The 27,222-nt window shown below is 38.1% G+C and overlaps 4 protein-coding genes and 1 pseudogene across 6 annotated transcripts in view; 2 read left to right on the forward strand and 3 right to left on the reverse strand.

The window, feature by feature from the left end:
- The window catches only part of LOC125215490, a 4,426-nt gene extending 323 nt beyond the window's left edge, over window positions 1–4,103 (forward strand). The window contains exons 2-11 of the mRNA XM_048116914.1: window positions 1–288; window positions 497–617; window positions 973–1,058; window positions 1,214–1,613; window positions 1,694–1,794; window positions 2,093–2,159; window positions 2,287–2,514; window positions 2,710–3,150; window positions 3,221–3,293; window positions 3,412–4,103. Coding sequence (XP_047972871.1) covers window positions 1–288; window positions 497–617; window positions 973–1,058; window positions 1,214–1,613; window positions 1,694–1,794; window positions 2,093–2,159; window positions 2,287–2,514; window positions 2,710–3,150; window positions 3,221–3,293; window positions 3,412–3,635 — 2,029 coding nt within the window. The 3' untranslated portion in view covers window positions 3,636–4,103. The remainder of the gene's footprint in view (window positions 289–496; window positions 618–972; window positions 1,059–1,213; window positions 1,614–1,693; window positions 1,795–2,092; window positions 2,160–2,286; window positions 2,515–2,709; window positions 3,151–3,220; window positions 3,294–3,411) is intronic.
- A 924-nt stretch (window positions 4,104–5,027) lies between these two features.
- On the forward strand, window positions 5,028–9,899 carry LOC125213311 (filament-like plant protein 3). 3 transcript variants are annotated; one of them, XM_048113785.1, is made up of 5 exons: window positions 5,028–5,152; window positions 5,805–6,033; window positions 7,440–7,617; window positions 7,749–9,139; window positions 9,365–9,899. In XM_048113785.1, the coding sequence occupies exons 2-5, from the start codon at window positions 5,920–5,922 to the stop codon at window positions 9,500–9,502; spliced, it is 1,821 nt and encodes a 606-aa protein (XP_047969742.1). In that variant the 5' UTR covers window positions 5,028–5,152; window positions 5,805–5,919; the 3' UTR covers window positions 9,503–9,899. The 3 variants fall into 3 exon arrangements, with proteins under 3 accessions (XP_047969742.1, XP_047969741.1, XP_047969740.1); XM_048113784.1 differs by lacking the exon at window positions 5,028–5,152 and adding an exon at window positions 5,447–5,647; XM_048113783.1 differs by lacking the exon at window positions 5,028–5,152 and adding an exon at window positions 5,447–5,620.
- A 383-nt stretch (window positions 9,900–10,282) lies between these two features.
- LOC125213312 (alternative NAD(P)H-ubiquinone oxidoreductase C1, chloroplastic/mitochondrial) lies at window positions 10,283–14,678 on the reverse strand. Its single transcript, XM_048113786.1, has 11 exons — window positions 14,543–14,678; window positions 14,260–14,453; window positions 13,376–13,471; window positions 13,118–13,184; window positions 12,835–13,018; window positions 12,363–12,456; window positions 12,054–12,266; window positions 11,389–11,790; window positions 11,231–11,307; window positions 10,689–10,792; window positions 10,283–10,602 (listed from the first exon to the last, which is right to left on the reverse strand). Exons 1-11 carry the CDS (start codon window positions 14,586–14,588, stop codon window positions 10,463–10,465), a joined length of 1,617 nt encoding a protein of 538 aa, XP_047969743.1. The 5' UTR covers window positions 14,589–14,678; the 3' UTR covers window positions 10,283–10,462.
- Window positions 14,679–15,504: 826 nt separating this feature from the next.
- LOC125209115 (ultraviolet-B receptor UVR8) lies at window positions 15,505–20,491 on the reverse strand. The gene is made up of 15 exons (XM_048108723.1): window positions 19,924–20,491; window positions 18,935–19,011; window positions 18,677–18,755; window positions 18,292–18,351; window positions 17,898–17,999; window positions 17,700–17,793; window positions 17,542–17,584; window positions 17,418–17,463; window positions 17,279–17,325; window positions 16,876–16,978; window positions 16,736–16,790; window positions 16,568–16,634; window positions 16,431–16,467; window positions 16,053–16,132; window positions 15,505–15,980 (listed from the first exon to the last, which is right to left on the reverse strand). Exons 1-15 carry the CDS (start codon window positions 20,222–20,224, stop codon window positions 15,858–15,860), a joined length of 1,314 nt encoding a protein of 437 aa, XP_047964680.1. The 5' UTR covers window positions 20,225–20,491; the 3' UTR covers window positions 15,505–15,857.
- Window positions 20,492–23,489: 2,998 nt separating this feature from the next.
- LOC125216931 lies at window positions 23,490–26,970 on the reverse strand (annotated as a pseudogene).
- Between the last annotated feature and the right edge of the window lie 252 nt (window positions 26,971–27,222).

Here is a 27,222-nt window from a genome sequence, read left to right on the forward strand (position 1 = left end):
CTGTAGGACCGCCTCTCAATCTTCCAATGGGAGCCCTAGCAATCTCGCAACCGCGAAGAAAATCAAGGAGGAGGAAGAGGAAGAGGAAGAAGGAGAAGGAGCTGAGGTAGATCGAGAAACCGAGGTGGTTCTAGGAGAGCGGAAGGTTAAGTGTGAAGTGGAAGTGCTGTCGTGGAGGGAACGCAGAATCAGAGGTGAGATTCCAGTTAATGCTGATGTTGAATCGGTTTGGTCTGCTCTCACTGACTACGAAAGGCTCGCTGATTTCATCCCCAATCTCGTTAAAAGGTAGAATTCTTCCATCTCCCAGTTTTTGAGAAGTGAGAATCCCTAGGTAGGTTAGAAATTGGGGGAATTTTCGGTTTTGGTGTAGTTGAATTAGATTGATTATGTCGAATTCAGAAGCTAATTTGTTGATTTGTGCATTGTTTTTTAGCTTATGCTTGATTAGGGATTGTGATGATGTTTTCTTTTTGAATTTTGATGCATCTTTCAGTGGGAGGATTCCTTGTCCATATCCGGGGAGGATATGGTTGGAGCAGAGAGGGTTGCAGAGGGCTCTGTATTGGCATATAGAAGCTCGGGTCGTGTTGGATCTTCGAGAACTTGTCATCTCTGTACTCACTTTTAACTCGAACATCTGCTTTTCGACTTTTCGTTGTTCTTGAGTTTACTAGCTTGTTGTAACTTTGTGAGGAAGAAGATATGGTAATTGGAGAAGAGATGTCATGTGAAACAAATCAGTCTTGGGTGAAAAGAGATTAGGCTATTGATTATTTCAAAGAAGGTTATGTTTTTGAATAAATAGGCTATTAATTGAGAGCAGTGGTGAACAAGGTGTAATATATTTATATTGTAATTCCCAATCGACATTCGTATTCCACAACTATTTTAGTTAATGTATGTTACTACACTTGGATGTTTTTTTTTTCATTTTTCAGTTTTTTCCATCTTACCTTTGATGTGATTCAGGAGAATAACCGTGAGCTGCACTTCTCTATGGTTGATGGAGATTTCAAGAAATTCGAAGGCAAATGGTCAGTGAAGTCTCAGAAAGGGTATGATACAGTTCTTTTCTTTTTTGTTATCACCAAGATAGTTCTACTTAATTTGTTCTTTTGGTTTCTCTGATAAGAAGTTGTACTGAAGTGAAGTTGACCTTTATTAAATTTTTGTCCATGGTTTTCCGTGCTTTGATCCTTCACATTCGTAGGTCGCAAACAGCCACCTTGGGTTATGAAGTGAATGTTATACCTAGGTTCAACTTCCCAGCAATATTTCTGGAGAGGATTATCAGATCAGATCTTCCTGTAAATCTCCTAGCTTTAGCATGCCGATCTGAAAGCAGCTTCGAAGGAAACCAGAGTGTAGTCTCTTTGGACAAGCTACCTTCACAAGCACTTCACCTTGGAGGTGAGGAGACTGAAGTTGCAACTGCATTGAACAACAAAGATGAAGATGTCAAGGAAAACTTTGTCAAAGCTGCTTTTGGTTCTCTGTCTCCTTCGACTGGAGAGTTGACCAGTAATTGGGGAATATTTGGCAAATCTTGTCCGCTTGACAGGCCATGCTTGGTAGATGAAGTTCATCTCCGTAGATTTGATGGATTATTGGTAACTGCTCGACTCTACTCTATATCTTTCCCTTCCTGGGGAAGTTGTTTCATATTTGGTTGGTTTATTTTGTGGTGAAGGAAAATGGGGGTGTTCACAGATGTGTTGTTGCCAGCATAACAGTAAAAGCTCCTGTTCGTGAAGTCTGGAATATTCTCACAGCTTATGAAAGACTTCCCGAGTAAGTTATTTAGGCGCTGAGTGTGCCGCTTACTGAGATTTCCTGACATCTTATTACATCTGTTTGTCAGCAAGGTTGATCTCCAAGGTCTATAATTTTTTTGATAGGTTTAACATGTGGAAATTTGATGTGAAAGCTGTTTTCATGCATGCCTCTAAATTTCTATATTTACTGTTTGGGGTCTAATGCGTAGAACCTTTACCAAGATGTCGATGGAACTCTGTCACTATATCAGATGTTATCTGTTTCCTTAATTGTTTTTTAAATAGGAGTATATTTTTTCCTGAAACTACTGCAGGTTTGTTCCTAATTTAGCTATAAGCAAGATCTTATCTCGAGAAAGCAATAAAGTCCGCATTTGTCAGGTACAAATTTTTTTGTCTGGTACAATGATCCTTGAATGAACAAGAAAAAAATTATCAACTATGCAGAATTAAAATGATACGGAGTATTTAAATTTTCTATTACTTGAACCAATGACTAATGTTGCAGGAAGGATGCAAGGGTCTGTTGTATATGGTTCTCCATGCTCGTGTCATCCTTGATTTATGTGAGCATTTTGAACAAGAGATCAGATTTGAGCAGGTCGAAGGAGACTTTGATTCATTTCGAGGGAAATGGATCCTAGAGAAACTAGGCAGCCATCACACGCTGTTGAAGTATTCAGTGGAGTCGAAAATGCATAAGAACTCCTTTCTTTCCGAAGCTATCATGGAAGAGGTTAGTAATCACTTCCATTGGTCCATTTCATTGTTGAATGTCTAGTTGTCTTTGCTTATACTTGTGTAGTTATACAGTTGGTTCTACATTCTAAGTTAAGCACTTCTGCTTAGATCTCGTAAACAACAATTCTCTGATATTATGACAGCTATTTTCATGTCATTGAGACAAAATCATCTGGTTTTGCATTTGCAGGTCATTTACGAGGATCTTCCTTCAAACTTATGTGCTATTCGAGATTACATGGAAAAGAGAGAAAATGAAAATAATCAGGAGGCCGTTAGTAATGACAGCTGTGACGAGGGAGAGAAAGCTAGCTCCTTCAAGAGCAGTCCAGAGGCCAAAGACTATGATAGTGTCTCAAGCTCAAACAGACAAAGGCCAAAGGTCCCTGGCCTGCAGAGAAACATCGAGGTTCTAAAATCCGAGCTCTTAAACTTCATTTCTGAGCATGGACAGGAAGGATTCATGCCTATGAGAAAGCAGCTAAGGAAGCATGGGCGAGTGGATATTGAGAAGGCCATTACACGCATGGGTGGATTTAGGCGAATCGCATCATTGATGGATCTGTCCCTTGCATACAAACAACGCAAGCCTAAGGGTTATTGGGATAATCTTGAAAACTTGCAAGATGAGGTTAGTTTCTTGCATCTCATTCTGTTAAAAAACAATCCATCACCATGATCTATCAACTTTGCTCTTTCAGATTAAACGATTCCAAAGGAATTGGGGTATGGATCCATCTTACATGCCCAGCAGAAAATCCTTCGAACGTGCAGGTACTCGACATCCATCTCCTTTTCTCGATTGAATGTCATGCTATATATCGTCCAAAGACAACTTTTTCTTTACATTTGCATCGAGTGGATTCTTGAAAACAGCCATGGTCTGGTGCAGGGCGCTACGACATAGCTCGTGCTCTGGAGAAATGGGGAGGGCTGCACGAAGTGTCCCGTCTCCTGTCACTCAAGGTGAGGCACCCAAGAGAGAGGAAAGCCGAGTCTTTGGTGTGCAACGATGTAAATGGACAGGAGAAGATACCTACGAAAGCCTTCGTTTCGCAAGATGCACATGAGTGGCTACACAAATTCAAGGACTTTGACATAAACTGGGTAGAATGATCTGAAATTTACACCACTAACCTAACCTCTACAAAATAGTAGTAGTAGTTATTTGTAGATATCACTTCTCTACTTAGTCATCTTGGGACTGGACAGATCCTTCCACTATGGTAACTACTAGTACTATAAATATAGAGATAACTATAAATAAAAAATAAAAAAAAAATTGGCTTGTGTCAAAGTATATCCTAGCTTCCTCTATGGTTCAAGCCGCGGTTTTCACTCAGAGCTAGCTAGGCCTCAGAAGATGGTGCTCGGGTGGTGTCATCGATGGTGGCTGTATGAAGGAGATGAGGGTGTGTGGCTAATGGCAATATTTTTCGAATCCCACCTCGAGGAAGAGCTTGAGGCTCGGCTCAGCCCAGGCCCACGAGGAATTTCAAATATATCATAATGAGGTTATTTTCTAAAAAATTGGATTGTAAGGAATTTTTTTGAAAATGATAAAGTAATACTCTCTCCGTCCGCCGTTAATCATCTCAATTTACATTTTCGCCCGCTATGAATAATTGTAAAGAATTTCTGATGAGTATAGATTGAATATGGAAAATAGCCCAATTGAAACCAATTTTAATTAATGATCTCACTCCAAACCTCCCTTGATAATGGGCCGGAAATGGGAAAATGGAATGGATGCATTTCATTAAAATAAATTTAATTAGGAGTACTACATGAATACGTTGTTTATAGAATTAATAATGCGTAATTCCAAATTAACTTCATTATGAAAAATGAATATAATAAAATTGAAATAAGTGATAGCATAAAACTCAATTATTACAACGTACGAATGAACATGCATACATAATGCACACAACATATTAATTTTCTTAGATTCAGAATTTAAATCCAAAGTAGTCCGAATTTTTGGACGTGATACATGCAATTTAGATTTGTTTGTTTGACTTTAGAAAACCCAAATCATTAATACAAAAAATTGGTCTACGGCACATTCTTTTGCAGAATCTTCAACTAACAATAATTGCAACATGCCATTTTTTATTTTTGGAAAAGAAATCGGTGACTATTTATAAAAAAAGCTTTTACCACTTGTATATCAGTTAATAATAATAATAATAATAATAATAATTATTATTATTATTATTATTATTATTATTAAATCAACTAACTCATCTAACTTCATATGAGAAAAAATGTAAACGCATTATTGTATGATTCAAGGTGTTTAATTCATACTGATATACGTGGCCATCATTTCAATCATCCTTAGCAGGCGCGCAAATATCGTAATCTTGGTTTGAAAAAGAAAACAATTTTTGTTCCATAATTCAACCATGTCTTTGTCTGCTTCTCCCCACCTCCACAACACTCCAAAACACCATTGCAAAAAGGCATTTTCAATTCAAGTAAATCTACATTATTCCCTCAAATAAAAATAATAAATTAGCTCCATCAATATTATAATCCCTAACCAGAAAATTGCAAACTATTCTGTTTGCTGCTCAGCAATTATTTGAACTCCCTTTTTTGTCAGTGTATTTCATGTTCTTTTTGAGGTCTCTCTCTCTCTACATTCTATTTTCTTTGCTATTAGAATTGGCTGTGTAAAGAAATTCAAGAAAGGTGCTTTTTTTAGTAGGGAGGTTTTTAGTATGTGATGTTATTTCTAGAAAATCAAGAAAGGTGCTTTTTTTATTAGTGAAGTTGCATATTTGCTGTATTTCTGTTTGTGGGTCGTGGTCGTCTAGTATTTGGAGGATAAAGTAGATAATTTTATGTGGGTCATGCCTATAATTTTTTGCAGTCTTTTTCATGGATATTTAAAGGGAAATACCCAAATTTCGAGTTTTAATTAGATTTTTTGATATCATCTTCAGTTGGTGGTGGTGGGGGGAAATGAAAGGTGCCCATCAGAGTTGTTGTCTGAAAGTTTTGTGATTGACGTTTTTGGATATGTATGGTTTTTATATTCCAAGATGGCTCTATCCCTTATTCTTGTTGTGTTTCTTTCAGCTTCAAATGAGGTTGGTTGGTTAAGGATTGATTGTATTGTAAGTAAAGATTGACTCTTTACCAGAATTTTAAATCCTATTTCTGTTGCAATTTGCTTTGAGTTTAATAATCTCTCTGTTGCTTCTGATTGATTTCTTGATTTATATGTGCATTTTGAGTTATGAGCCTGGCTTTGCTGATGTTATGTTTCTGTAGTTTTGATTAGGGAGAGGTGGGATGCTGTTGGAGGGCTTGTGTTTAGGATTGTGGTTTAAGGTGGCTGTATTCAGATGTAAATGAGGTCAGTGTGAGAGGTGGGGAGTGCATTTAGATGGACAGGAGGAGTTGGCTGTGGCGGCGAAAGTCTTCGGAGAAAAGTCCCAGTGGGGAAACGGAGAGCTTGGGGTCAGTGTCATCGCACTCCGAAAGATTCTCTGATGATCAGGTTTGTATGTTAATGTATAGCTGTTTACTGATTGCCTCATTCTTACTTATCCGTGTGTTTGAACTTTGAATTTCAATATGATTGAGATTTATAAGGGTATGAAACTAACAATTTTGTTGTTATGTTGTTTGGAAATTGATCTTTTTTGTGCTACTGTTCTGGTTGTTTATGAGTTTAAAGAAAATAGATAAGGTCGAAACGTATAAGAAAACTCCCCGTAAGATGAACTTTGCTGAATTCATACTTGAGTGTATCGATCTCTACAAAGGTCGTCTCGGGTTTGGATTTAAACTGTTTTATGGTCTTTACATGACCTTTTGTAGCCGGAACTGCAAACCGGTATGCTTTCATTTCTCACCATCAGTTATTATTCGGAAAAGTTTGGTCGTTAGCATCCATGTCGGTTTCTTTCCTTGAATCACTCAAGTCTCTGATGGATCAAGAACAAGTGAGTAAGTGATATTCGGGAAAGGCTTGGGTTCGATAATCTTAAGTTCCAGAAAGTTGCAACAAGATTAATTAAGGCCTGGTGTTTGAAATCTTGTGTGTTTAAGATATAATCAGCCTCGGAAAAATCTGGCACGTCAGAAGCTTTATCCCTGTTCGGATTTTGCAAGAATGGTGAAACTCCATTCACATGCTGGTTTATCATCAACTAAGATGGACCACATTGTGTGGATATCCAGTACAGTTGGTCCACAACTGACAGCCTACCACTTTCCACTCTGAAAAGCACTATTTTCCAGCTCCTTTTACAAGTGTCTACCTCCAATTATAGGAGGGGTGTGACGATTCTCTCTCCCTCGGTCGCCATCAATTTTCGTGCTTCAATATCAGTGAGCCGTATACATATTCATTGATATGCATAACCTCAGCCTAATAATTTAGTAGAGACATCATTTTCACTAGTTGCATTTAGACATCATGTGCTGATGAGTCGAGAACAAAATGTGAACCGGTGTTCTAGAAAGACCCCGCTTAACGCCTCCTAGGCCCTCGTCTACCCCCACTCTTTTCTGAACTTGCACATGTGTAACCCAATGTGGGTCCCACCCAACCTGCCTGTGCGTGCTAGGCTGTAGGCGCTTGCTGTCCCGCCTCCCGTCATTAGTGTTTAAGACATGATCGAATTAGCGAATGCACGGGGTTAATGTTATCTATTGCAGTCTCCACTTGTTTTAATCATAAAGATTGGTCATTTATCTGCCACTTTCCTCCAATATTCTCTCTTAACAAAGGAAAAAACGATTATCAAGAAAAGGTAAAATCTGGGTTGAATTATGGCTTTCGAATTAAATTAACGAGAGAGATCAGCCAACGTGCTTTAATCAATCGGGAGACGAGAAGAAAGACTGAATGGCAATTAGAAGTTCATGAGGTTTAATATGGTTGTTCCATTTGTGCAGATTCTGTCAAATCATAACATTCAGTCCCCTGAAGTCACATCTAAAGCTGCACCGGACGATGAACTTAATGATAGCGTGAAGACTCTCTCGGAGAAACTATCTGCAGCTCTTCTCAATATCGGTGCTAAGGAAGACTTGGTTAAGCAACATGCGAAAGTAGCAGAGGAAGCTGTCTCAGGTATTCCTTTGTGTAAGTCTTTAAAAGAATAGTGTATGTTTGTGTATGATTTTAGAAGACTGGTTTCGTTTTAGTTTTGAGTCTTCGTTTACTACTTCTAAAACGAATCTTTACTTGCCCTCATATGCTAGGATGGGAGACAGCTGAGAACGAAGTCTTGGTCCTAAAAAAACAGAATGATTCCCTAACTCAGAAGAATTCAGCCCTCGAGGAACGTGTTGATCATCTCGATGGAGCCCTTAAGGAGTGTTTGAGACAGCTTAGGCAAGCAAGAGAAGATCAAGAAGAGAAAATTTATGGAGCCCTTGCCAATAGGAGTAGTGAATGGGAATCGAAGAAGTCTGAGCTCGAGAGCCAGCTATCCGAGCTCCGTGACCAGCTTCGAGATGCAAAATCAGATGCGAGTGTGCTTGCTGATGTTCGCTCTAAACTTGAAGCCGCAGAGAAAGAGAACTCGATGCTGAAGATGAAGCTTCTTTCGAAAGAGGAAGAACTGGAGCTAAGGATCACCGAGAGTGATATGAGTGTTTACACTGCTGAGAATGCTAGCAAACAGCATCTTGACAGCAAAAAAAAGGTGGCTAAGCTCGAAGCAGAATGTCGGAGACTGAAGGCACTGGTTAAGAAAGCAACGCTCGCCAGTGATCACCAATCGGTTACCACATCATCGGTATATGTTGAATCTTTCACAGACAGTCAATCGGATAACGGAGAGAGAGTGCTGTTTATGGAAAATGACAGCTGCAGAATGAGTGGATTTGAGTCGATTGATAAAGAACAATCTAAGCACGAAAGAGCGCTTGGAAGAAGTCTCATCGTCCCTTCAGTTGAGATTGATCTAATGGACGATTTTCTCGAGATGGAGAGGCTTGCAGCGCTGCCTGAAACGCGTAATGGGAGAGGACCTGGTTCAGGGATCGATGGTGAAGAAAGTCTGTTGAGGATTGAGCTAGATGAAATGACGAAACGCGCAGCTGAACTCGAGGATAGCTTGAAGAAGATAACATCAGAGAAAGTGAATTTGGAGATTGCTCTTTACGAAAGCCAAATTAAGCTCGTGGCATCGGAGAGTCAGCTGAAGCAAACAGAGGTAACATTAGAGGACCTGAAAAAACAGCTTGTTCTGGCTGATGAAGCTAAGAAAGACGCACGCAAACAAGTTGAGTATTCTAATGTGAAGCTCGAGAACTCAACGAAACTCTTAGATGAAGCAGAAGGGAAACTGATCAAGGTTCAGGATAAGTTGAGTGAAGTGGAAGAACTGAAGAGCAAACTTGAGTTGCAACTCGAAGATGCCAATTTAAAGCAAGCAGAATCAGAGACAAAACTCAAAGCGATGGAGCACGATCTGAAAACCTTGCGTTCGAGCATTAGTATGCTAGAAAAAGAAGTTGTGAAAGAAAAGATTCATTCAAGGGAAGCTGTTGCTAAGTGTGAGACACTAGAAGCTGAGCTATCAGGAACAAAGTCCAGCTCTCTGTCACAGAGATCAGCAATCATCGAGGAGTTCAGAGCTAATCAGGTCCGTTGGTAGACGTTACTTTCTTAGTTACTACTCCCTCTGTCCACCATTAGTTGTCTCGTTTCACTTTTACTATATATAGTAAGTAGGTCTTACGTTCCGCTAACTTATCTGCTGATCCCAAAATGAGGCAATTAATGAATGGAGGGAGTTCTTCGTTTAACTCGTGCATCGATATTGAATCTCTGCCTAGTTTACCTATCTGCGGGTTCAACCTTGATGCAGGATAAGGAGTTAGCAGAAGCTGCTGGTCGATTCGCTGAGTGTCAAAAGACGATAGCTTCCCTCGGCCGCCAGCTGAAAACTCTCGCGACGTTGGATGATTTCTTGATCGACTCTGAAACAGCAACTGCGGTCGTCTGAGAAAGCAGTTGCGTGTTCCAAGCTCGGTGAGAGCCCTGAGATCACATTTTTAAGTGCTCAACCGATGGTGAGAGGGTAATCCCGAGCTTCTGCACCGGCTATGAGATGTTGAGGCTGCTGCTATGGAGTGGAGAGCATTAATCTGTAGCTTACAAAGGTGTGAATGAGGCTGCAAAATTTTCTTCTTGTATTTTTAGTTCACCATCGATTGATCGTTTATAATTGCCATGAATAATTTAATTATGTTATAAAAATTATAATATGATAGAATGATAGTACAAGGCAAGTATTCAACTTGTGATTTTGCCTTCCATTTTGCATGGCACCATTTGTATAAAAGCTCTATATATCTCAAGGGAAAAAGCTCAATAATAAAATATGATAATTTCATTTCAAATTCTGACAAAAGTTGTGGAGCTTGTGGGGCTTACTTAGTGTTGTGGGTCATTAATAGATAATCTTTCACACAATTAAATCACCAAAATAAAGAAAAATAAAAGATCCAATCAGTAATGTTGTCTTTTTGATTAAATTCTTTAATTTTGGTCGAGTAATAAAATGACTCAAATAATATAAAAAATGATACAAAAATACTCAAAACTCGTTGGATACTTACATATCAGATACTTACAAAAAAATTCGCCATAAAATAATTGGAACGATTTCAAACTTCATGAATTTTCATCTAACTTTTAAAATATAAGACGAACTAAAATTTGGCTCAATTCCATTGTTTTTTCACCAAAAGTAGAAGGAAATAATGTTCTATACCCTATTATATTTACATAAAACAAAAATATTTCATTAGAAATTCATGAAATACACACTTTTCAAATTCATAATTTTACATGTATACATGAACTTACAATTTAGCTACTATGCTTCAAAAGTCAAAACACTTTTAAAAGAACAATGATTACATTAAACCTTATATACCTTCGAGAGAGACAAGTCTGCCTTCTATGACCCAGAAAGCATTTTGGCGAAGGTATCTTGCAGCAATGCAGTAGACTCTACAGCAGATTTTGCCAGCCAACTTATACCTACTTTAACCCGGTGCTCGTCTGTCGGTAACCTTAGTAGATAAGCGATTTTCCTAGCTGCAGCGATATAGAACTCAGAGTGAGAAGGATATGGAAGAGTTGCAGATGATTCATTGATCCGATAAAAGCAAGGTTCTCCATACCAGTGTGTCCAACTGGACCCTCCAACGTAAGGCCCTCGATGAAACTTGGTGTAATGGCAGCATCGTATCTCCCAAGAGTCATCATCTCACCCAAATTCTGGAACCTGTGGCAAGAAAATCGATGTTAGGCTGCTGTTATACGCATTTCTACAGTTTCTGTTGGCAGAGAAAACCATAAGGTAGCTCAGAGATCAGATTAGGTTCTACCCTTACAATGAGATATGAATCAAATAAAATTAGTTTGAATGGAGGGCCTTGAGATTTCCCCATGTTCCATCTATTTTAGTAACCAATGGATTAACCTATACTCTTTTCATCTAATTAGACTAATCCTCAAAAGGAAACACCTTCTAGAAGAGCTATGCAACGACGAATGACCCATTGTTGGAATATTGATTAGCCGTTTGCAAAAACTTGATTACACTAAACCATCTCTAGCACCAAACAGGTATTCTTCTGGCATGGTGCTTGTGATACAGTTTCGTGCTACCGTTTTATGCAACATCAATGAACGTGTCTCGTTTAACTCATTTATGACAAACCTAAATGGCAGTAGTGGTCGGTCATTTATCGCAGCCCAGAGATTCCAGCCTGCAAAATCCGCCTGCTGAAACGCTACCTAATCGAAATATGGCAGCAGAAAGTCCAATCAGAGGAAGTAAAAAATTCCCGAGCCGAAAATAAAAGAATCATCGAGTACCTGAGCAGTGCCTGGAAGCAATTTTCCCTGTTTGTCCTTTACAGCAGATGAGTCGCCAATGGCAAATGTGCGTGGGTGGCCCTTAACGAGAAGAGTTTCATCTGTTTCAGCTTGTCCCCTACCATTAAGAGGAAGACCAATGGGTCTATCACTGGTTGTTACTTCTGGAAGTAGAGGTTTAGACCCGACAGTCCACAAAACTAGATCTGCTTCGATAATTTGGCTTTCTATGCCCCTTTCGGTAGGCTGCAACTCCAGTATAAATCTTTCATGATCATGTTCTGTTGTATCATGAGCAGCTTGAACATTTTCGAGTTCAGGTGAGCTCCTGATCTCGGAAGCTCTCCTCATACAACGGACAAAATAACCCAACAAAAGCTCGACTTTTCTTGATAGGAGAACCTACAAGAAAGGTTTTATGTTTCAATTAACTAGGAGTAGGATGACTTACTATGAAGAGCTTGTCATTCTCATTTTTTGTTCACTAACAAGTCGAGTAATATCAGAATCAGCAACTGACCTATTCTCACCAATCAGCATAACGATATAATAATACGCATGGCAAGTGCTCGAACATAAGATCACGCAACTGTATACTAATTTAACTATACGAAATATCTAGGATGACGAAAGTGATCGTAGAAGATATGATCAACTATGCTTACTTTTAATGCTGATTCTCTGTTACTGGGTGGAGCATTAGGCAAGATCATTTTGTCAACATTGATAGCTTGTACAACTCCCCTGTCTCGCAGTCTTTCAGATACTGTGGCAGCCAATTCAACACCAGAGTAACCACATCCTACAACAGCAACACAAATTGGAGAATCTTTGCCAAAATACTTCCGTTCCAGTGCTGTTAGCTTCTCATTAACCCTCTGCAGAAGAAAATTATAAAAAACAGAAGTGGCGGTTAGCCTATACACAGAATTTTATTCAAGATAAAATTTGGTAGGGGGCAGTCGAATCCTAACACGAGCATCCTCAAGTGTGGAAAATGGTAATGCATATTCCATTGCACCTGGCACAACATCGAGTTTGGCATCAGATCCAAGCGCCAGTACCAACCTGGCTGGCAGATCAGTATGAATGATATCAGAAGAAGCCAATAATGGAAAGGAATATTTTATTTCAAGATATCGAGTAATCGAACTTCAGGAATACCAGCCATATTCTACATACTTTATATTAACAATGAAATCTGGTAAAGCATTCTGTCTCTTTGGACAGTTACGGAATAATAAGTTGAAAACAAGAAAAAACGTGCATCTTTATACAAGAAAAACATCGAATAAGTATTTTGAGTGCTTCACAGCTACTCAGTTTCACTAGAGTCTGATGCAAATTTTGATGGATTCAGGCTAAAAATTTTCATTGCATTTTCGTTGGACCGTATTTATGTTATCTAAGAAAATTAAGATTTATATGAATGTCATGGAAGTTTACCAGTCATATTCAATAAGAAGGCCACTTTCAAGATGAACAGTTCCGGCAGATTGAGACAATGCAGCCACATCCATTCCCAAATGATCAGAAGGATGTAAAGCCTGCACCCTATCTTTGAAAAACTGCACTGTGGTGCTTGACAGCAAGTCCGAGAAGTAAGGGGCTATTTCCCATTCATCTACTTCTGCACTTCGAAAAATCAGTGTAACAATGTCATCATAAAGAACTATGCTTGTCTAGCTTGAGTACCAAAATTCGTCTGGTGCATCATATCAAAATATACCTCCAGAGAGGAGTTCATAAAGTAAGGGCTTGAACACAAAGCGTTCAGATTGATCAACAAGGACTACCTGTTGCATTATCAAAAAACACTTATTTTATAGACAACATGTAACAAATTGAAAATACAAAAGACCAAGAAGATCTAGGTACACGACCAAGTTGGTAGAGATTGACATCTAAATTTCCTATTCAAAACCAGAGAGTGTGTTGTTGTTTTCTAAAAAGATACTTGATTTATTCTTTTAAACTGCCAAGTTACCTGTGGTTTCTTTCCATCAGGCCACTCAAGCGATTCCAATCTCAATGCAGTGTACAGCCCTCCAAAACCACCACCCAGTATACACACCCTTGGCCTCTGTAATCAATAACCGTGTTAGTGTCACTATCATCTGTATTGCTTAAAAGCATAAGCCATTGTGCTTATGGAGAAAATATACGTGTGGAGAGAATATCATTAAGAAGCATTTCAATGGAATTCACATATCAAGAAAGAAAAAATCAATCATAGCAGACTGAAAAGAGTACCAGATTAACAGGAACACATATATTACTTGTAAAAGCAGAATACATTATTCAATATTCCCTTCATGAAAATTCAAATTAGGTTTATTCTTAAATTATACTCCTAGCATGGACTTTAGCTGAGAATGGAACCTGAAAGAAAGTTAACTAGTCCACCACCACCACGACATTTTGGGCGTCCGTACAGTTTATATTTAGGCCCAACACAGTTCTATTGTGATTTGTGGATATGATCAGAGTTCTTTTTCTGCCTATATACCTCTCTCTTAATGTAAATTGCACCCGAAACGTGTATAGGGAAATTCAGCTTTGGCATCGCCCACGTAGATACATCTCGTATTGAATTAGGTAAACAATTCATGTGTTTATTTCGTTTATGCCCGTGATTATCTGTGTTGATTTCTTTGACCCGTGATGAATTTTTAGAACCAACTCAAATATATTGTAAAGGTTATACATTTGCTATTCTCCGTTATTCACTTAATAGCCGAGTCAAAATCTTCAATCAATTATACATCAAAACCAGTAATATGCCAACAAACAAGCTGAAATGCTTTTACAACTGCCGAAAAAAACAAAGAAAACTCTATTAACTTGAAAAGCACAGTATTTGGGAAATACCTTGTTCTTTTCCGGCCATGCGTAATTGGACGGCGGAGATTGCTTTTCAGAGACGGCGCCGTATCCGCCGCCTGAGATCGAACCGAGAACTCGGAGTCCATGCCTTGGGACGGAGCTCCTCGAAAAGAGCCCGGAATTAGCTCGATAGCTACGCGAATTCTGCTGGAAAGGGTTTCGGCAGTGAAGCTGCTCTCCTGAAATTCATCGCCGTTTACACAAATTATTGATGAGAAATGTGAGCTCAAATTGAGTGAATATACTACAGCAGAGAGAGAGAGCTTACGATTGAAAAGCATAGACGATGCAAGAGAAGAAATCGCGTGCGCCATTGTAGTACGACGACGGAGGAATGGAGAGGAGAAGTGGTAATGTGGCTGTTTTTGGTTCCACGATTACCAGAGTTTTGTTGAGCTTTAAAAGAGCGCAAGATTGGATTTTTATCACGTCAAGTTTTATTTATAATTTCATTTCACTTTAAATAATTTATTAATTATACAATTGATAAATTCAATGTGGGAGTATATTTTGTCTGTGAAGCGTCTTCTATTCCATTTTGGGTTGTCATTGCGTTTTTATTTTCAAATATTGCAAAATGATTGTGCTCAAAAGAAATGAGTCGTTGCAGATGAGCAAGACAGTTTGATTGAATCACTGGCGACGAGACGTCCATGCACGGTTGAAATGTCAAAACGAGCGTGCATCCATGTAGAAGAAGATCGAGAGTTGTATCACCGATGTGGAGCAGTATGAGAGTGACGCTTTGTACCTTATAGACCGTCACTGTTTTTTTCTTTACTTTTCAACAATCATGGTCCTCTATTTGGCCTATATTAACTTGAACTCTCGATCTATTAGACGAAGGTGATGTGTTTTATCAACTGAATTACACTTCATCGTCTTATTAACCGTCTTCATTTGATCACATTTAATTTCTTCTTATTAATAACTCAATGAATCCACAATGTAGCTGCAAATATAAGTTAGTTGTGCATGACGGAAAAATAAAGATCAATCAAATCTAAGCAATGAGACGTAAGTATGAGTTTGGCGTAAATGGTGAAAAAAATAAGTCATTCACAACCAAATCAGAACTCGGCTCGGTAATGAACGAAATTTCTTAGTTGTCGATGATAGCCTAAAACCGCTCAGTGTTTCAGCAATGTGCCGGAGGGAAGCACTACACGGAGGGCACGCACGCATTGTTTTTGTTTACACATCTTTAAGCAACCAACATAAGCAACAAGGTTCCAAAAAAATGTGGTACAACTCTTGATATACAATAAAGTTACAACATGCTTTATGCTTTTATAATAAACCCCATAAACAGAATCAGATTGCTACAATCACAAATCTTTCACATTTACTTTTCATCTCTCTTTATTTTCTAAGTATATATAGACAAGTAAATGATATTTGATGTCAAATAATCAGATTTTCACTAAACCCATGGAAAACTTCAGCAGACTGACCTGAACCTGTATATTCTGCTTTATCATGATTTGGAGGTTTCAATGAACCTTCGAATGGTAAACAACGACAAAATATCCCTTCAAGATCTCGCGAAGATAAGCACGGGACGCCCTGTTCTGTGAAACGACTTAATTTGTTGATTCAAACAAGCCAGCAGTGTGATTGAATCCGCAAGATACACCTAAAGCTTTGATGCTCTTATGGATGTCAAGCAGCCTTGGTTCGACGTAGTCCATGTCATCACCTTGACCCTGGAAAAGTAGGTTACAGCAATTGACTAAAAACCGAAAAAAAATCAACACGAGAAAGGAATTTAAACTAACCAACTGCCCTCCCGGTGAATGGCCATCGTCTTGAAAAGTTCCGTTCGAACCACCCCATCCCCACGTGTAGACATGGCCATCTGTTTTTCAGCAACAAGTTTGACAAATGGATACCGTAAACATGCAACCACACGACCAAATCTAACTTTGTTCAGCAGACCACATATTCGAGAATTTGTGAACCCATAGCGGGCCAGGGGTAACAAGGAAGTGGAAGCAAATTTCAACAATGAATCGAATAAATTTCCACTTTTGCATAAAAGGTTCTCAATCTTTCAATAGTCGTGATAACGTCTTTACGTAAACGAAGATTAAAATCCATGCGTATATGAAAAGACATACGATGAAAAAACACGGTACTGGTCAGAAATCTCTTACCAGAAACTGCTGCTGTGTGTTTCCAGCCACAGGACACCTGTTTACAAAAAAAAAATGTAAACTTTATACATATGCAACAGTATTTACAAGAATCAAATGCGTATGTAGCGACTGTGTATAAAATTATCTTTGCAAACCTTGATAACTGGTTGTGTCGACAACGAACCTTGGACTCTTTCAGGCGAATAACTGACATTTGTGCAACTGAAATGTATGTCGATTAAATGAAGCACTATGAGTCTGCAGAAAGAATGATACGAAACAAGTAGTAACTCTTGCAAAACCACTTTTGTGAAGAGATATACCCGATGCCTAGACATCCATTCTCGTTGGTTCCCCATGAGTACAGTTCCCCGCCATCTTTGTAATAAAAGAATCGTAAAAAGAAATTAGCTGACGGCAGAAAGAATCGTTAATATGAAAATATAATCAGATAAAAGATTACTTGTAATTACGCAGGTATGATAAGCACCACAAGCAACTTCATCCGAATATGGCATTGCATCAATCGTAGATGGTGTTGTCACATTCTTTGCTTTTCCAAAACCCTGATATTGTGGAAGATAGACCATGGTATGAGATGGAAAATGACCAAGTATAATACTCCCTCCATCCCAAGTTAATCGAAATATTTCTTTCCGGCACGGGATTAAGGTAAGTGTTGCGTAGTGAGTTAAGTGGAGAGAGAACTAAGCAAGAGAGATTATAGGGTTACTTTTTGCCAAAACTGAAATGACTCATTTAGCTTGAGATTTCCCGAAAAGGAATACGAATCGATTAACTTGGGACAAAGGGAGTAAATTTGGATTTTGGAAGCAAAGTTCTAATATGAAGAATTCAAATCATACCCATTTTCCTAATTCTTTTTCACCGAAAACATAAACAGAGCCATCTTCTGTAACATCCAAAGAAAGGGTTAAGTTAGGAAGCTATTGCTATCACATCCAACTGAAAAACACATCGTTGATCGATGCCTAAAGATCGTACCAGAAATACAAGCAGAGTGAAGCATTCCAGCTGAAACACTTTTGACCTAATATTAAAAAACCGAAATTCTCAACATTCTGATAAAAGATGAAGTGATAAGTTTAAGACGGCACAAGTAATGTACCTGGATTCCCTCTAGACTTTTAATCAGACGTGGGGTATACTCCCTGCATTCAACACCACCAACAAATGATCAATAAAGGGTCCAAGCGAACGGTTATATGCTATCAAAATCTGTTATTAGCATTGGATGATTATATCCATTCTGTTGATTAAAAAAACCTGCTGGTTTTCTGAAACCCCAAAATGCTCGATTCATGTCCATGACCAAGGCGTCCAGACTCTCCATCTCCCCAACTCAGAGCTTCACCGTTTTCTGGATATAAAGGATCGAGGAAAGCAACCAGTCAATGAAACAATATAGGATAATAGATCGCAAACTTGGGGTAAGATTATCGATTGGAGAAAGAACACACCAACCTGTGATAGCAATTGAGTGTTCGAACCCCAAAGATATCGCTCTAATTGCGACTCCCTCCAAGCATTCAACCTTACAGGGAATAGGAATAATCTTTTGTGCCTCTGCAGATTCATGCAAAGAGTAAGTGTCAATTTTAAAAAAGTATCGGTTTGACAGTTATAAATACTCCCACTGTCTGCCATCAAACATCTCATTTTTCCATTCCGGGATGTTTGCCATTATATGCCTCATTTTGGTGACGGAGGGATTGTTACAGAACAGTAATATTATAATTTCAGCACTAGAACTCCTTAAACACCGCTTCTTTAAGCCCGTGCCAGAAAGAAATGCATCACTTAAGTCCGGATGGAGGGAGTAATAAGTTCATTACTGTAATCGAGCCAATTCACTTACTTTTTCCAAGGCCAAGTTGCCCATTTGCATTCTTTCCCCATAAATAGAGTTCACCATCCTCTGCAAAACGAGAGACGGCATATATAATGTGGAAGTTGAAGGTTCTGAACCACATTAAGATTTAACAAACTATCCCACCAAACAATAAATTAAGATCTACTTATCAATACTTTAATACATCATTATATGAATTGGGATTCTTCCATTATTCATGCACAAAATCGTTCAAGAAAATGGAGAGAGCTAATCTCTTTATGCTTGCTCATAAATAAACAAAACAAGATGGGTGTCCAAACTCTCAGTGCAAGATAAGAAAGTCGAAATCTTCGGGAGATTACAGACAAAAAATTATTCTTGTTAACAAAGAAAAAGATAAATACTAAACCTGTAATGGCAGCTGAGTGGTGGTAGCCAGCTGAGATTTTAACAATTCTCTTAGGAATACTGGAAACCCGGCGAGGCTCCTGTATTGTGGGCAACGATATCAAATTATCATAAAATACGATGCAGTAATCTCGAATAAGGCAATATGCACACACTCAATCATAATTATTCTTGTAGTTTTTAAATAAGGACAAAATCAAAATTCATAATGGACGGAACAAGTGGCATAAACATCTCCATCAAATTTGAGAAAACATACAGTCGAATAATCTTGTGTCTCTGATATGCCTAGCTGTCCAAAGTCATTGAGTCCAGTAGCATAAACATCTCCATTTTCTGCAGAACCAAGATACTTTGTACATGAGCATCAATATATGCAAAAAAATTTCGATATCCTCTGAACATCTTAGCATTTATTCTACATCTACAAAGACCACATAAGTTTTTTGATAGTATGAATGAGCAACCATTCCTACGATTACGATTCCCTCTCTGAATACACACGATGTTTGAGTGCAGAACCGGAAGTGACTTCCAAAAAAATTAACCAACACATAAGAATCAATGAAAAGGTAAGCTTTGTCTCTCCTTCAAAACTTCCCCAAGTCAGAATGCAAAACCACTATTTGAAAGTCACCATTTTCGGATAGGCTTAGTCGTAATGATCAAGGACAAACGAGTTCCAAGGCATGGCACATTTACTCAGAAAGAAAACAGTCGGTACAGTTTACACTTATTCATACAAAATGTTTCACCATTATTTCATATTGGTACAGAAAGTTTGAAGATTGCAAAACTGATACAAGAAGTTTCATTCCTGTTTCATTTTAATAGTACTACATACCGTCATCTGTGTTTCAACTCTTTACCTACGTGAGGTACAAAACATGAAACAGTTAGAAACCTTCCGCACCTCACGTAGGCAAAGAGTCGACAACGTCTAAAAACAGATGACAAAGTGTACTAAAATGACACACGAATCAAACCTCATGTATCAATGGTGAAATATTTTGTATGAATAGTGTAATTATCGGAAAACACATCCTTTCATTTCCACTTTCTCCACAAGAAAAAAGGTTACTGCATTTTCTAACTAGAACACATCCCTCCATTTCATCCAAATCATTAACTAAACCCAAACCAATCATTCAAAGACTAGTCCCAAATCAGAGAAACGCCACACACAGACAATCCCCATAAACTCAAAAACCAAAATCAGATGCTAAATTCGAGAGTTTGCAACATCACCAGTGAGGAAAAGTGTGTGGGCCCCACCACAATTGACCTCCTTCAAACCCTGATCCCCAAAAGCAGATGTTGAAATTGGCTTAGGTCTCCACTTCGACTCCAAATTGCCCAATCCCAGCCTCCCGAAATCCCCATTGCCCCAAACAGCTGCGAACCTCTTCCCTCTGCTCAACACCTCATCGAAATCATCGCGCCTGCCGCTTTCAACACAGAACAATCTCGACCCAGAGGCTTTCTTGCCCACCAAATTCGATAAAAATGCGATCTTTTTCATGCAAGCATGAGTTCTTGAAATCCCCATTGTTCCTGAAGAGTGTAGAACCGATTGGGCTCATGTCAATTCCGAGAATCTCGATTCCAGTTTGTGATTTCTCGGTGGTGGTGGAATTTAAAGAAGTTGCAGTTGATGGTCTGAAATAGAGCTACGTAGGATGGAGCAAGTGATGATTCGTGTCTTAATCCATTCACTTTCTATAGTAATCTTGATGAATAATCAATCAGATCTAAATCGAAATATAAAATTTGATTTAGAATTTTCAATTTTTGAAACCATTCAGATTTCTTTTTCTTCAAAATTTGAGTTTTTGATTATCTCTGACCAATTTTTCTATGAAAAAAATTGTGCGAAATAAAAATAATTGATTGGAACCGAATCGAAATAATTAAATTCGGTTCGATTTTTTTTTTTCACCTCATATCAGATTTATTTTTCTTCAAAATCAAATTTCCGGTTCCTTTAGGATGAGAATTCATTTAATTAAAAATTGTAAAATCTAGAAAATAATGAATTTGCACGCATTATATATGCCTGCGTGCGCGCATCAGCCTTTGTCTCCAAGAAAAGACGAATGACTAAATATCTTTTTTAGACGTTTCTTATAATATTATTATCCAACCTTGAAAAAATAATCTATTCAAATTCGAACATATCGGACTGCGGTCTGACCGCAGGCACAGTGTCCGAGCCCATACGGAGTGTGGGTTTTAATAGAGTATGAGCCACTGGTGAAAGAGCCTCAAAGACTTTTTCAAACATTAAAGCATTGTTAACATAATGTATATATTATAATGTTATTATACATAGTAGTACTTTACAATTGCCGCATCAAACATACTCTCTACATACATCAAATATACATACTTCCTTGAAAAGATTAAAAGGAGGAATAGTAGAAAAACATAACGCAAGCTAAGCATGCAGGCCTTGCTAGCAAGCACGGACGGACCTAGGTGGGGTCGTACTTCAGTCAAATAGTACTGCCAGAAAACTCATCCTCCGACCCCACATCAGCTCCGCCTCAGCCTCCGCCTCCAACCCTTTTCTTTCTTTTGTATCATATCATGATTCAGATAGCTACGAAAAGAAAACATGTTTCCCCAGTGCTGAAGTTCAGACTACACGAGTTCCGTTTCCCGGATCCGTTAGCAAGAATTGAATGATAGGGATCCTGCGCGGTGGTAAAGGTGGTGGTGTTGATGGAAGTGGTGGCGATAGCCGTTTGACTCCTTCTCGATCTGCCACCGGAGATGGTGGAAGTCTTCGACCGAGCAAGGGAGCTTTAGAGGGCCGACGTCGTTGTACCCATAAGCCTCATGAGCTTTCTCAAGAAATCTCTTGAAGAAAGGATGGCTTAAGTATGATATTGGAATTGTGAATCTTTGAAACTCTTCCTCTTCTAAACCAACTTTGATTGCAACCCATCCCCTCTTAACCTTCATCTTCTTACTCTCATGAATTAATCCTTCCATTTGTATAAATATGTATTAGAGACTTTGAAATTTTGCTTCTGTGGAATGTGTATGTTTTCACAAGTCATTCATAACGTATATATATACAAACACAAGTTGGTCTTATTGCCATTTGATAAAGAAGTACTGTCCTTTTTTTTTTTGGCAAACTTTATTGGGGATAAAGTATTTGGAAAAGATTTGTTAAAGATTTGCAAAAAAAAAAGATAGTGGATGCCCTTTGGAAAAATCGGGGGATGTGATGATAATAAAGAGTGAGTTTGACTAGAAAAGTTATTTTGGCCATAAGAGGCATACACTTCCCGCTATCATGTTAATCCACGCGTTCCATTTTAGTATGCGATTTAAGAAAATGGAAATAATAAATTAAATAAAAAGAAAATAAAATATGAAAAAGGATAAGTCGATAAGTAGAGATAGAATATAATATATGACTTAAAAAGAATTAATTTTGCCAAAAATAAAAATGATTAATTTAATTTAGGATGTCTTCAAAATGAATACACATCAATTAACATAGGAGGTATATGGAATAATAGAGCTATATTCGTAAACTAATTAAAATATGGATGAATGGGACGGAGGGAGTACAACAGATGAATTTATAAGTGGTATCAGAGGCTAGACTTGAGGCCGAGAATATATTTTTTGCTACTCTCTTTCTTCTTTCTTTAGCGTTATCTCATTTTTTCCTCCGGAAATGGTCTGTGCGCCCTTTTGCTATTTGGGAGTAATCGCTCTCGGTTATGAATAGGCTTGTTATGTTGTTATGTTTATTCGGGATAAGTTAATCTTTAGTATCTAGACCTTGTCTGTGCTTGTTGTATGTCATTTCGGGTGGCTTTTGCAACCGTTTCATATTCTTGCTCGCTCGTATTGTCAAAAAAAAAGATGGCACTATTTCATACCAAACGGGACCTCCTAACAAGTGGGTACAATTTTGGACCAATCAATTACCGTTTAAGTTGACAAAAAATATAGATAAGTAATTAGTGGACTTCCACATCTATCTTTTGCTTTATTTTTACTTTTTACCCCACATTTCTATTCAAAATCACATCTTTACTGCTTATTCTAATCATATCATCTCTATTGGATTTCTCATTTTTTTTATAAAAAATTGAATCTTCTTAACTAGAAAAATCAGAGTGAAAAAATTGATTTCTTGATGCGTTGAATATGCCACAAAAAATTCCAAATCTATTAAATTTTAATGAATTTAGCTTATAAATAACCATGGACAATATTCCCCATTATAACTTTTTGTAGAATATGTCAATGATGAATTCTTAATAGGCCGTCAATTGCTCAGTTGTTATGCCACTCACAAAATTTGCATACAAATATATTTATTACTATATGAATAAATATATTAATGCTCTAGTGACTGCCATTGTCAAATTATAAATTAATACATCGGATAAATTAAATAAAATGGGACACAATCCGTACTCAATTGCGGTACATATATGTAGAACATCTTTTATCATTTTCGTTGTGAAGATTAAATTTTTTTTATCAAAAGTTGCTTTTGTAATTTTGACCTTTTCATTTAATGGTGATAAAAATGATATATAAAAAAGAGAGGAATTGAAGATTGTACACCAAGAGAAGCATAATAGATATTGCCTTTACAGCCACTATTCCATTCACTTTGGTCAGCTATAAAAATTTTGTTTGTTTGCACTAGTTGGCATGTGATGCGTGGTGGCGACAGCCACCGAATCGAACGAAAAGAGGCACGCAGACGTAGGGGGCGTCGAAAAGGATGAATAGCTCGACAACAACGAGGGGCTAATCAGTCGATAACACTGAAACAATTGCACCATTTGTGCCCCTAAAACGAGAAGGATTGGAGCAGAGACGAAAGTGTCATGGGCAGAAGGTGGAACTGATATGGATTGTCAAACCGGTTAATGAAGTCTACGACAACACCCATGGGCTAATGGTGTCACCCGATCCAACCTCCATCTGTCACTGGTTGAGAATATTGTGAAATATTTTCTTCGATGCCCAACGTGAAATATTTGGCCGTCACTAACTATAATAATCACAAAAAAAATTCAAACTGTGACGAAAAACACTACAAGAAACGTAAACTCAAAAGACGATCGTTGTAAGTGACTCTATCAGCATGCAGCCAAGCAACGGAAGTGCAGATGTGGCCGTTTTGTACACGAGGCTGCACGTTGCAGCTGCATAGTTTGATGTCAAATGGAAGTGCATAGTTTGACGAGGGTAGTTCCACGTTCATCACGAAGGCTCAGTCCCGTCGTGAAGAGCACAGCATACAGTTGCCTTCTGATGCCCCTTGTAGACTTTGATCTCCTCACCGGTGGACATGGACCACAATCTTGCAGTTGAATCGGATGAAGCTGCAATATCGGGTTTTCCAAGCGTTTAACAAATGTAGTTTCGTATATGTTTACAAATGCAAATCATGATGTTTGTTCAAATTCTTATATGTCCCGTAACTTTAAAAATCAGCCTGAAAAACCATGAAGGTTGAATTTGTTCGCAGTTATCCCATGACAAAAAAAAATAAATTGGCGAGTATATTGTTGACGTTTCTCAATCAAATGACATTGTTAAACAACAATACCTGTGATTAGGAAAGCACCGTCGACGGAGAAAACACAGTCCCAAACCCAGCGCTGATGACCTGAAAGTAAACCGGGAGACTGCACTTCACTACGTGATACACAAAAGCAAGTACGATCAAAACCCGGTTATACGGGTAAAATCACATACCTACTAGTGTTTTTTCCAACGTAAAGTCATCCACGTTCCATATTTTGACAGTATTATCCGAAGATGCAGTAGCCAGATACCTAAAACCGACCATTTTCAAATGATAATCTAAAATGAAGACAACGTAAAATGTTGGCGATAGGAAGTTGCATCCTGACAGATTAGGCTCGCACAGCTCTGGTGAAAGTAGACACTTGAGTATGTATAGATCGTGAGCTTGAAGTTTGTGAAGCGGCTCAAAGTTGGTCATAGTCTGCACAGCAAGAGGATCCGTGAATATACTAAACTAGACGAGCGCATAAATTCGTGTACGCCTCACCTGTGTTCCTTTCATTAAGCGCCACACGTAGCATGTCCCACGGTTATTTGCTGCAACCACCAAGCTTCCATCCCACATCACAGTTAAGGATCATACTGCTGTATCGACTTCTGGTACCTAAATTATGCAATCGTGCGAATCTTGTTCAATTATCGTCAAACTCTACCAAAGAATAGTGAACAAGCAAGCTACATACCAACTCACAACTGCAAGAATTTGCTGTTAAATCCCATACGCGGATATTACCATTCTGGTCCCCGGATATCAATTCAGTCTGTGTTAAACAAATAGAAAAAAGGTAAATCCATCTTAAGGAATTCGGAGCCACAAAACATCAAATTAACATGGGAGGATGGATGGAAAGAGTGAGTTTTGAGTCGAAAAATGCACACAAAAGCAAATGCGATAATACACGGATTATAATACCTCGAATACTAAAATTTTCGGAACAACTGCATCAAAGGGAAAAGTATACCTGATTTGGGTGCAAAACCACCGTGTTAACTGCTGCACGGCTTTCATATTCTCTCTGGCAACCTGGTGCTCTGCACCATTCGGAAAAAAGTGCATCGTATTAACGTCAAATGTATCCTCGGATACAAACAATGTTGGAAGTCTCACTATAAGAGTACTATATACTACCTTAAATCCCAGATCTTAACAGTGCCATCTTCAGAACCCGAATACATCCAATTTCCATCGCATTGAAATCCAACAGCCATTACATTATTTGTGTGCGAATCATAGCTCATCACCTGACATTCAAACATACGACTTAGCTGCTTAAGCTGAAGATACCTAAGTAAGAGTTTAAACTCTCTTCAAAGGAGAGACGTTGCGGTTAATGACTAACTTGTAACTTTGTATGAAGAAAGGCAAGAAACATACTGGCTTAGGGCTGTGCGCATTGACATCAAACAGCCGAATATGAGGATTCCCAGCTGCAGCGAGGTAGCGTTTATCAGGGGTAATCTCGAGCCTGTTCACTTGCTACCAAGAGGGAACAAAATCACAAATCATCACAAGCTAGATAAATCTCAAAACGTGTCTTTGCTTAAAATGACATTTATATACAGCTCGAAGGCGGATTAGACAACACTAAAATAGTCCTTCCAATATTTCCTTCCCTGATCTTTGGCAGCAATGCATATCACATTCTACAGGAACTCAGATCAAATCATCACATGCTGTATAAAATTTTAAAGGTATATACTGCTGAAAGGTGGATTTGACAGAACTAAAATTAAAATTTGGCAGCAATACATTTCCTCCTTATTCAAGAATATTTTGAATTCTCCCCTCCAACGAGCTAAGTCTTTTCACTCAAATCCTGATTTTGCACATCATCAAACATTTTAGGAAAAACCCAAACCTCCCTAATTCAAGAATCTATCGAATTCTCACCTCCAACGAGCTAAGTCTTTTCACTCAAATCCTGAGTTTGCACATCACCAAACATTTTAGGAAAAATCTCAAACCTATCCTCACTAAATGGGGCACATATATACCGCCTAAGAGCATCTCCAACCATTTATATTAAACTCAAACTCATTTTAGTGTAAATGTCACTTCATATATGATTTCACTCCAACCATTTCCACTAAACTCAAACTTAAAAGAATATTCTCTATATTATGTCATTTTCAATTTTGGGTTTTGGTTTGGTGTAAACTTAAATATAGATATTTTTTCCCAAAAACCAAAAATGGGATTGGTTTTGGAGTACCGATGGAGCTAACTACCTATCCCATTTTAGGTTTTAATGTACCATTGGATCCAATGGTCTAATGTGGATGACAAACTCTTTAAATAGTCCATCAAAATGCATTCTATTCTAAAGCAACTCACATCAAAATTCCCCAATTCAAGAATCATCAACATTTTCACCTCCAACAATCTGACTCTTAACTCTCAAACCCCTTACCACACATCAAAATTTACACGATCGCACATTCATTCACATGTTCAAATACTTGCAAAATGGGTGATAAACACTAAACAATAATATGAAAGTTTGGAACTTTTTTAGGCGTACTGATTCAGGGTACTGGATTGTTCGATAGCAGCGCCCGCTTTTGGCTTCCCAGAAACGAATTGTGTGATCATAGCTTGCAGTAACCAGAACCACCGATGGTTGCCGGCTCATCTTTAATCTCTTCGTTTTCCTTCTAACAACAAAACGGGACGATCCCTACATAAGAACTATAGTCGAGAACACACAGACTTTGCATTTTCCCTCTTTTTTTGGCCCCAACACAAAGACAAAGTGGCAAAACTAATTAGAGTGGGAATATTTATTATTTATTTATTTATTTTAATTAGAGGGGTAATTTCTCTCGCTATATTTCCTCCCCAAAATCAAATGTTAACTTTGTTTCTTTTTTCTTATTAACTACTATACTATTCAATAAAATTATTAATTACTACTCCTATTATAAAAGCGTTCACAACTTATTTTTTTTGCCTCTGACGTTAATCAT

This window comes from Salvia hispanica, chromosome 3 (genome assembly GCF_023119035.1).
Source record: "Salvia hispanica cultivar TCC Black 2014 chromosome 3, UniMelb_Shisp_WGS_1.0, whole genome shotgun sequence".
NCBI lineage: Eukaryota > Viridiplantae > Streptophyta > Magnoliopsida > Lamiales > Lamiaceae > Salvia > Salvia hispanica.

Excerpts from the sequence above, each read along its gene's own strand:
- LOC125209115 (XM_048108723.1), bottom strand. The coding sequence starts at position 20,224 with ATGGGGATTTCAAGAACTCATGCTTGCATGAAAAAGATCGCATTTTTA. Across the intron at positions 17,794-17,897 it reads ACACTCAATTGCTATCACAG|AAAACGGTGAAGCTCTGAGT; the intron begins GTTGGTGTGTTC and ends CTTTATATCCAG. Across the intron at positions 15,981-16,052 it reads ATTCACCGGGAGGGCAGTTG|GGTCAAGGTGATGACATGGA; the intron begins GTTAGTTTAAAT and ends CTACTTTTCCAG.
- LOC125213311 (XM_048113785.1), top strand. The coding sequence starts at position 5,920 with ATGGACAGGAGGAGTTGGCTGTGGCGGCGAAAGTCTTCGGAGAAAAGT. Across the intron at positions 6,034-7,439 it reads AAAGATTCTCTGATGATCAG|ATTCTGTCAAATCATAACAT; the intron begins GTTTGTATGTTA and ends CCATTTGTGCAG. Across the intron at positions 7,618-7,748 it reads AGCAGAGGAAGCTGTCTCAG|GATGGGAGACAGCTGAGAAC; the intron begins GTATTCCTTTGT and ends CTCATATGCTAG.
- LOC125213312 (XM_048113786.1), bottom strand. The coding sequence starts at position 14,588 with ATGGCGCACGCGATTTCTTCTCTTGCATCGTCTATGCTTTTCAATC. Across the intron at positions 12,457-12,834 it reads CTTCTTATTGAATATGACTG|GTTGGTACTGGCGCTTGGAT; the intron begins GTAAACTTCCAT and ends TCTGCCAGCCAG. Across the intron at positions 11,791-12,053 it reads ACAGAGAATCAGCATTAAAA|GTTCTCCTATCAAGAAAAGT; the intron begins GTAAGCATAGTT and ends CCTTTCTTGTAG.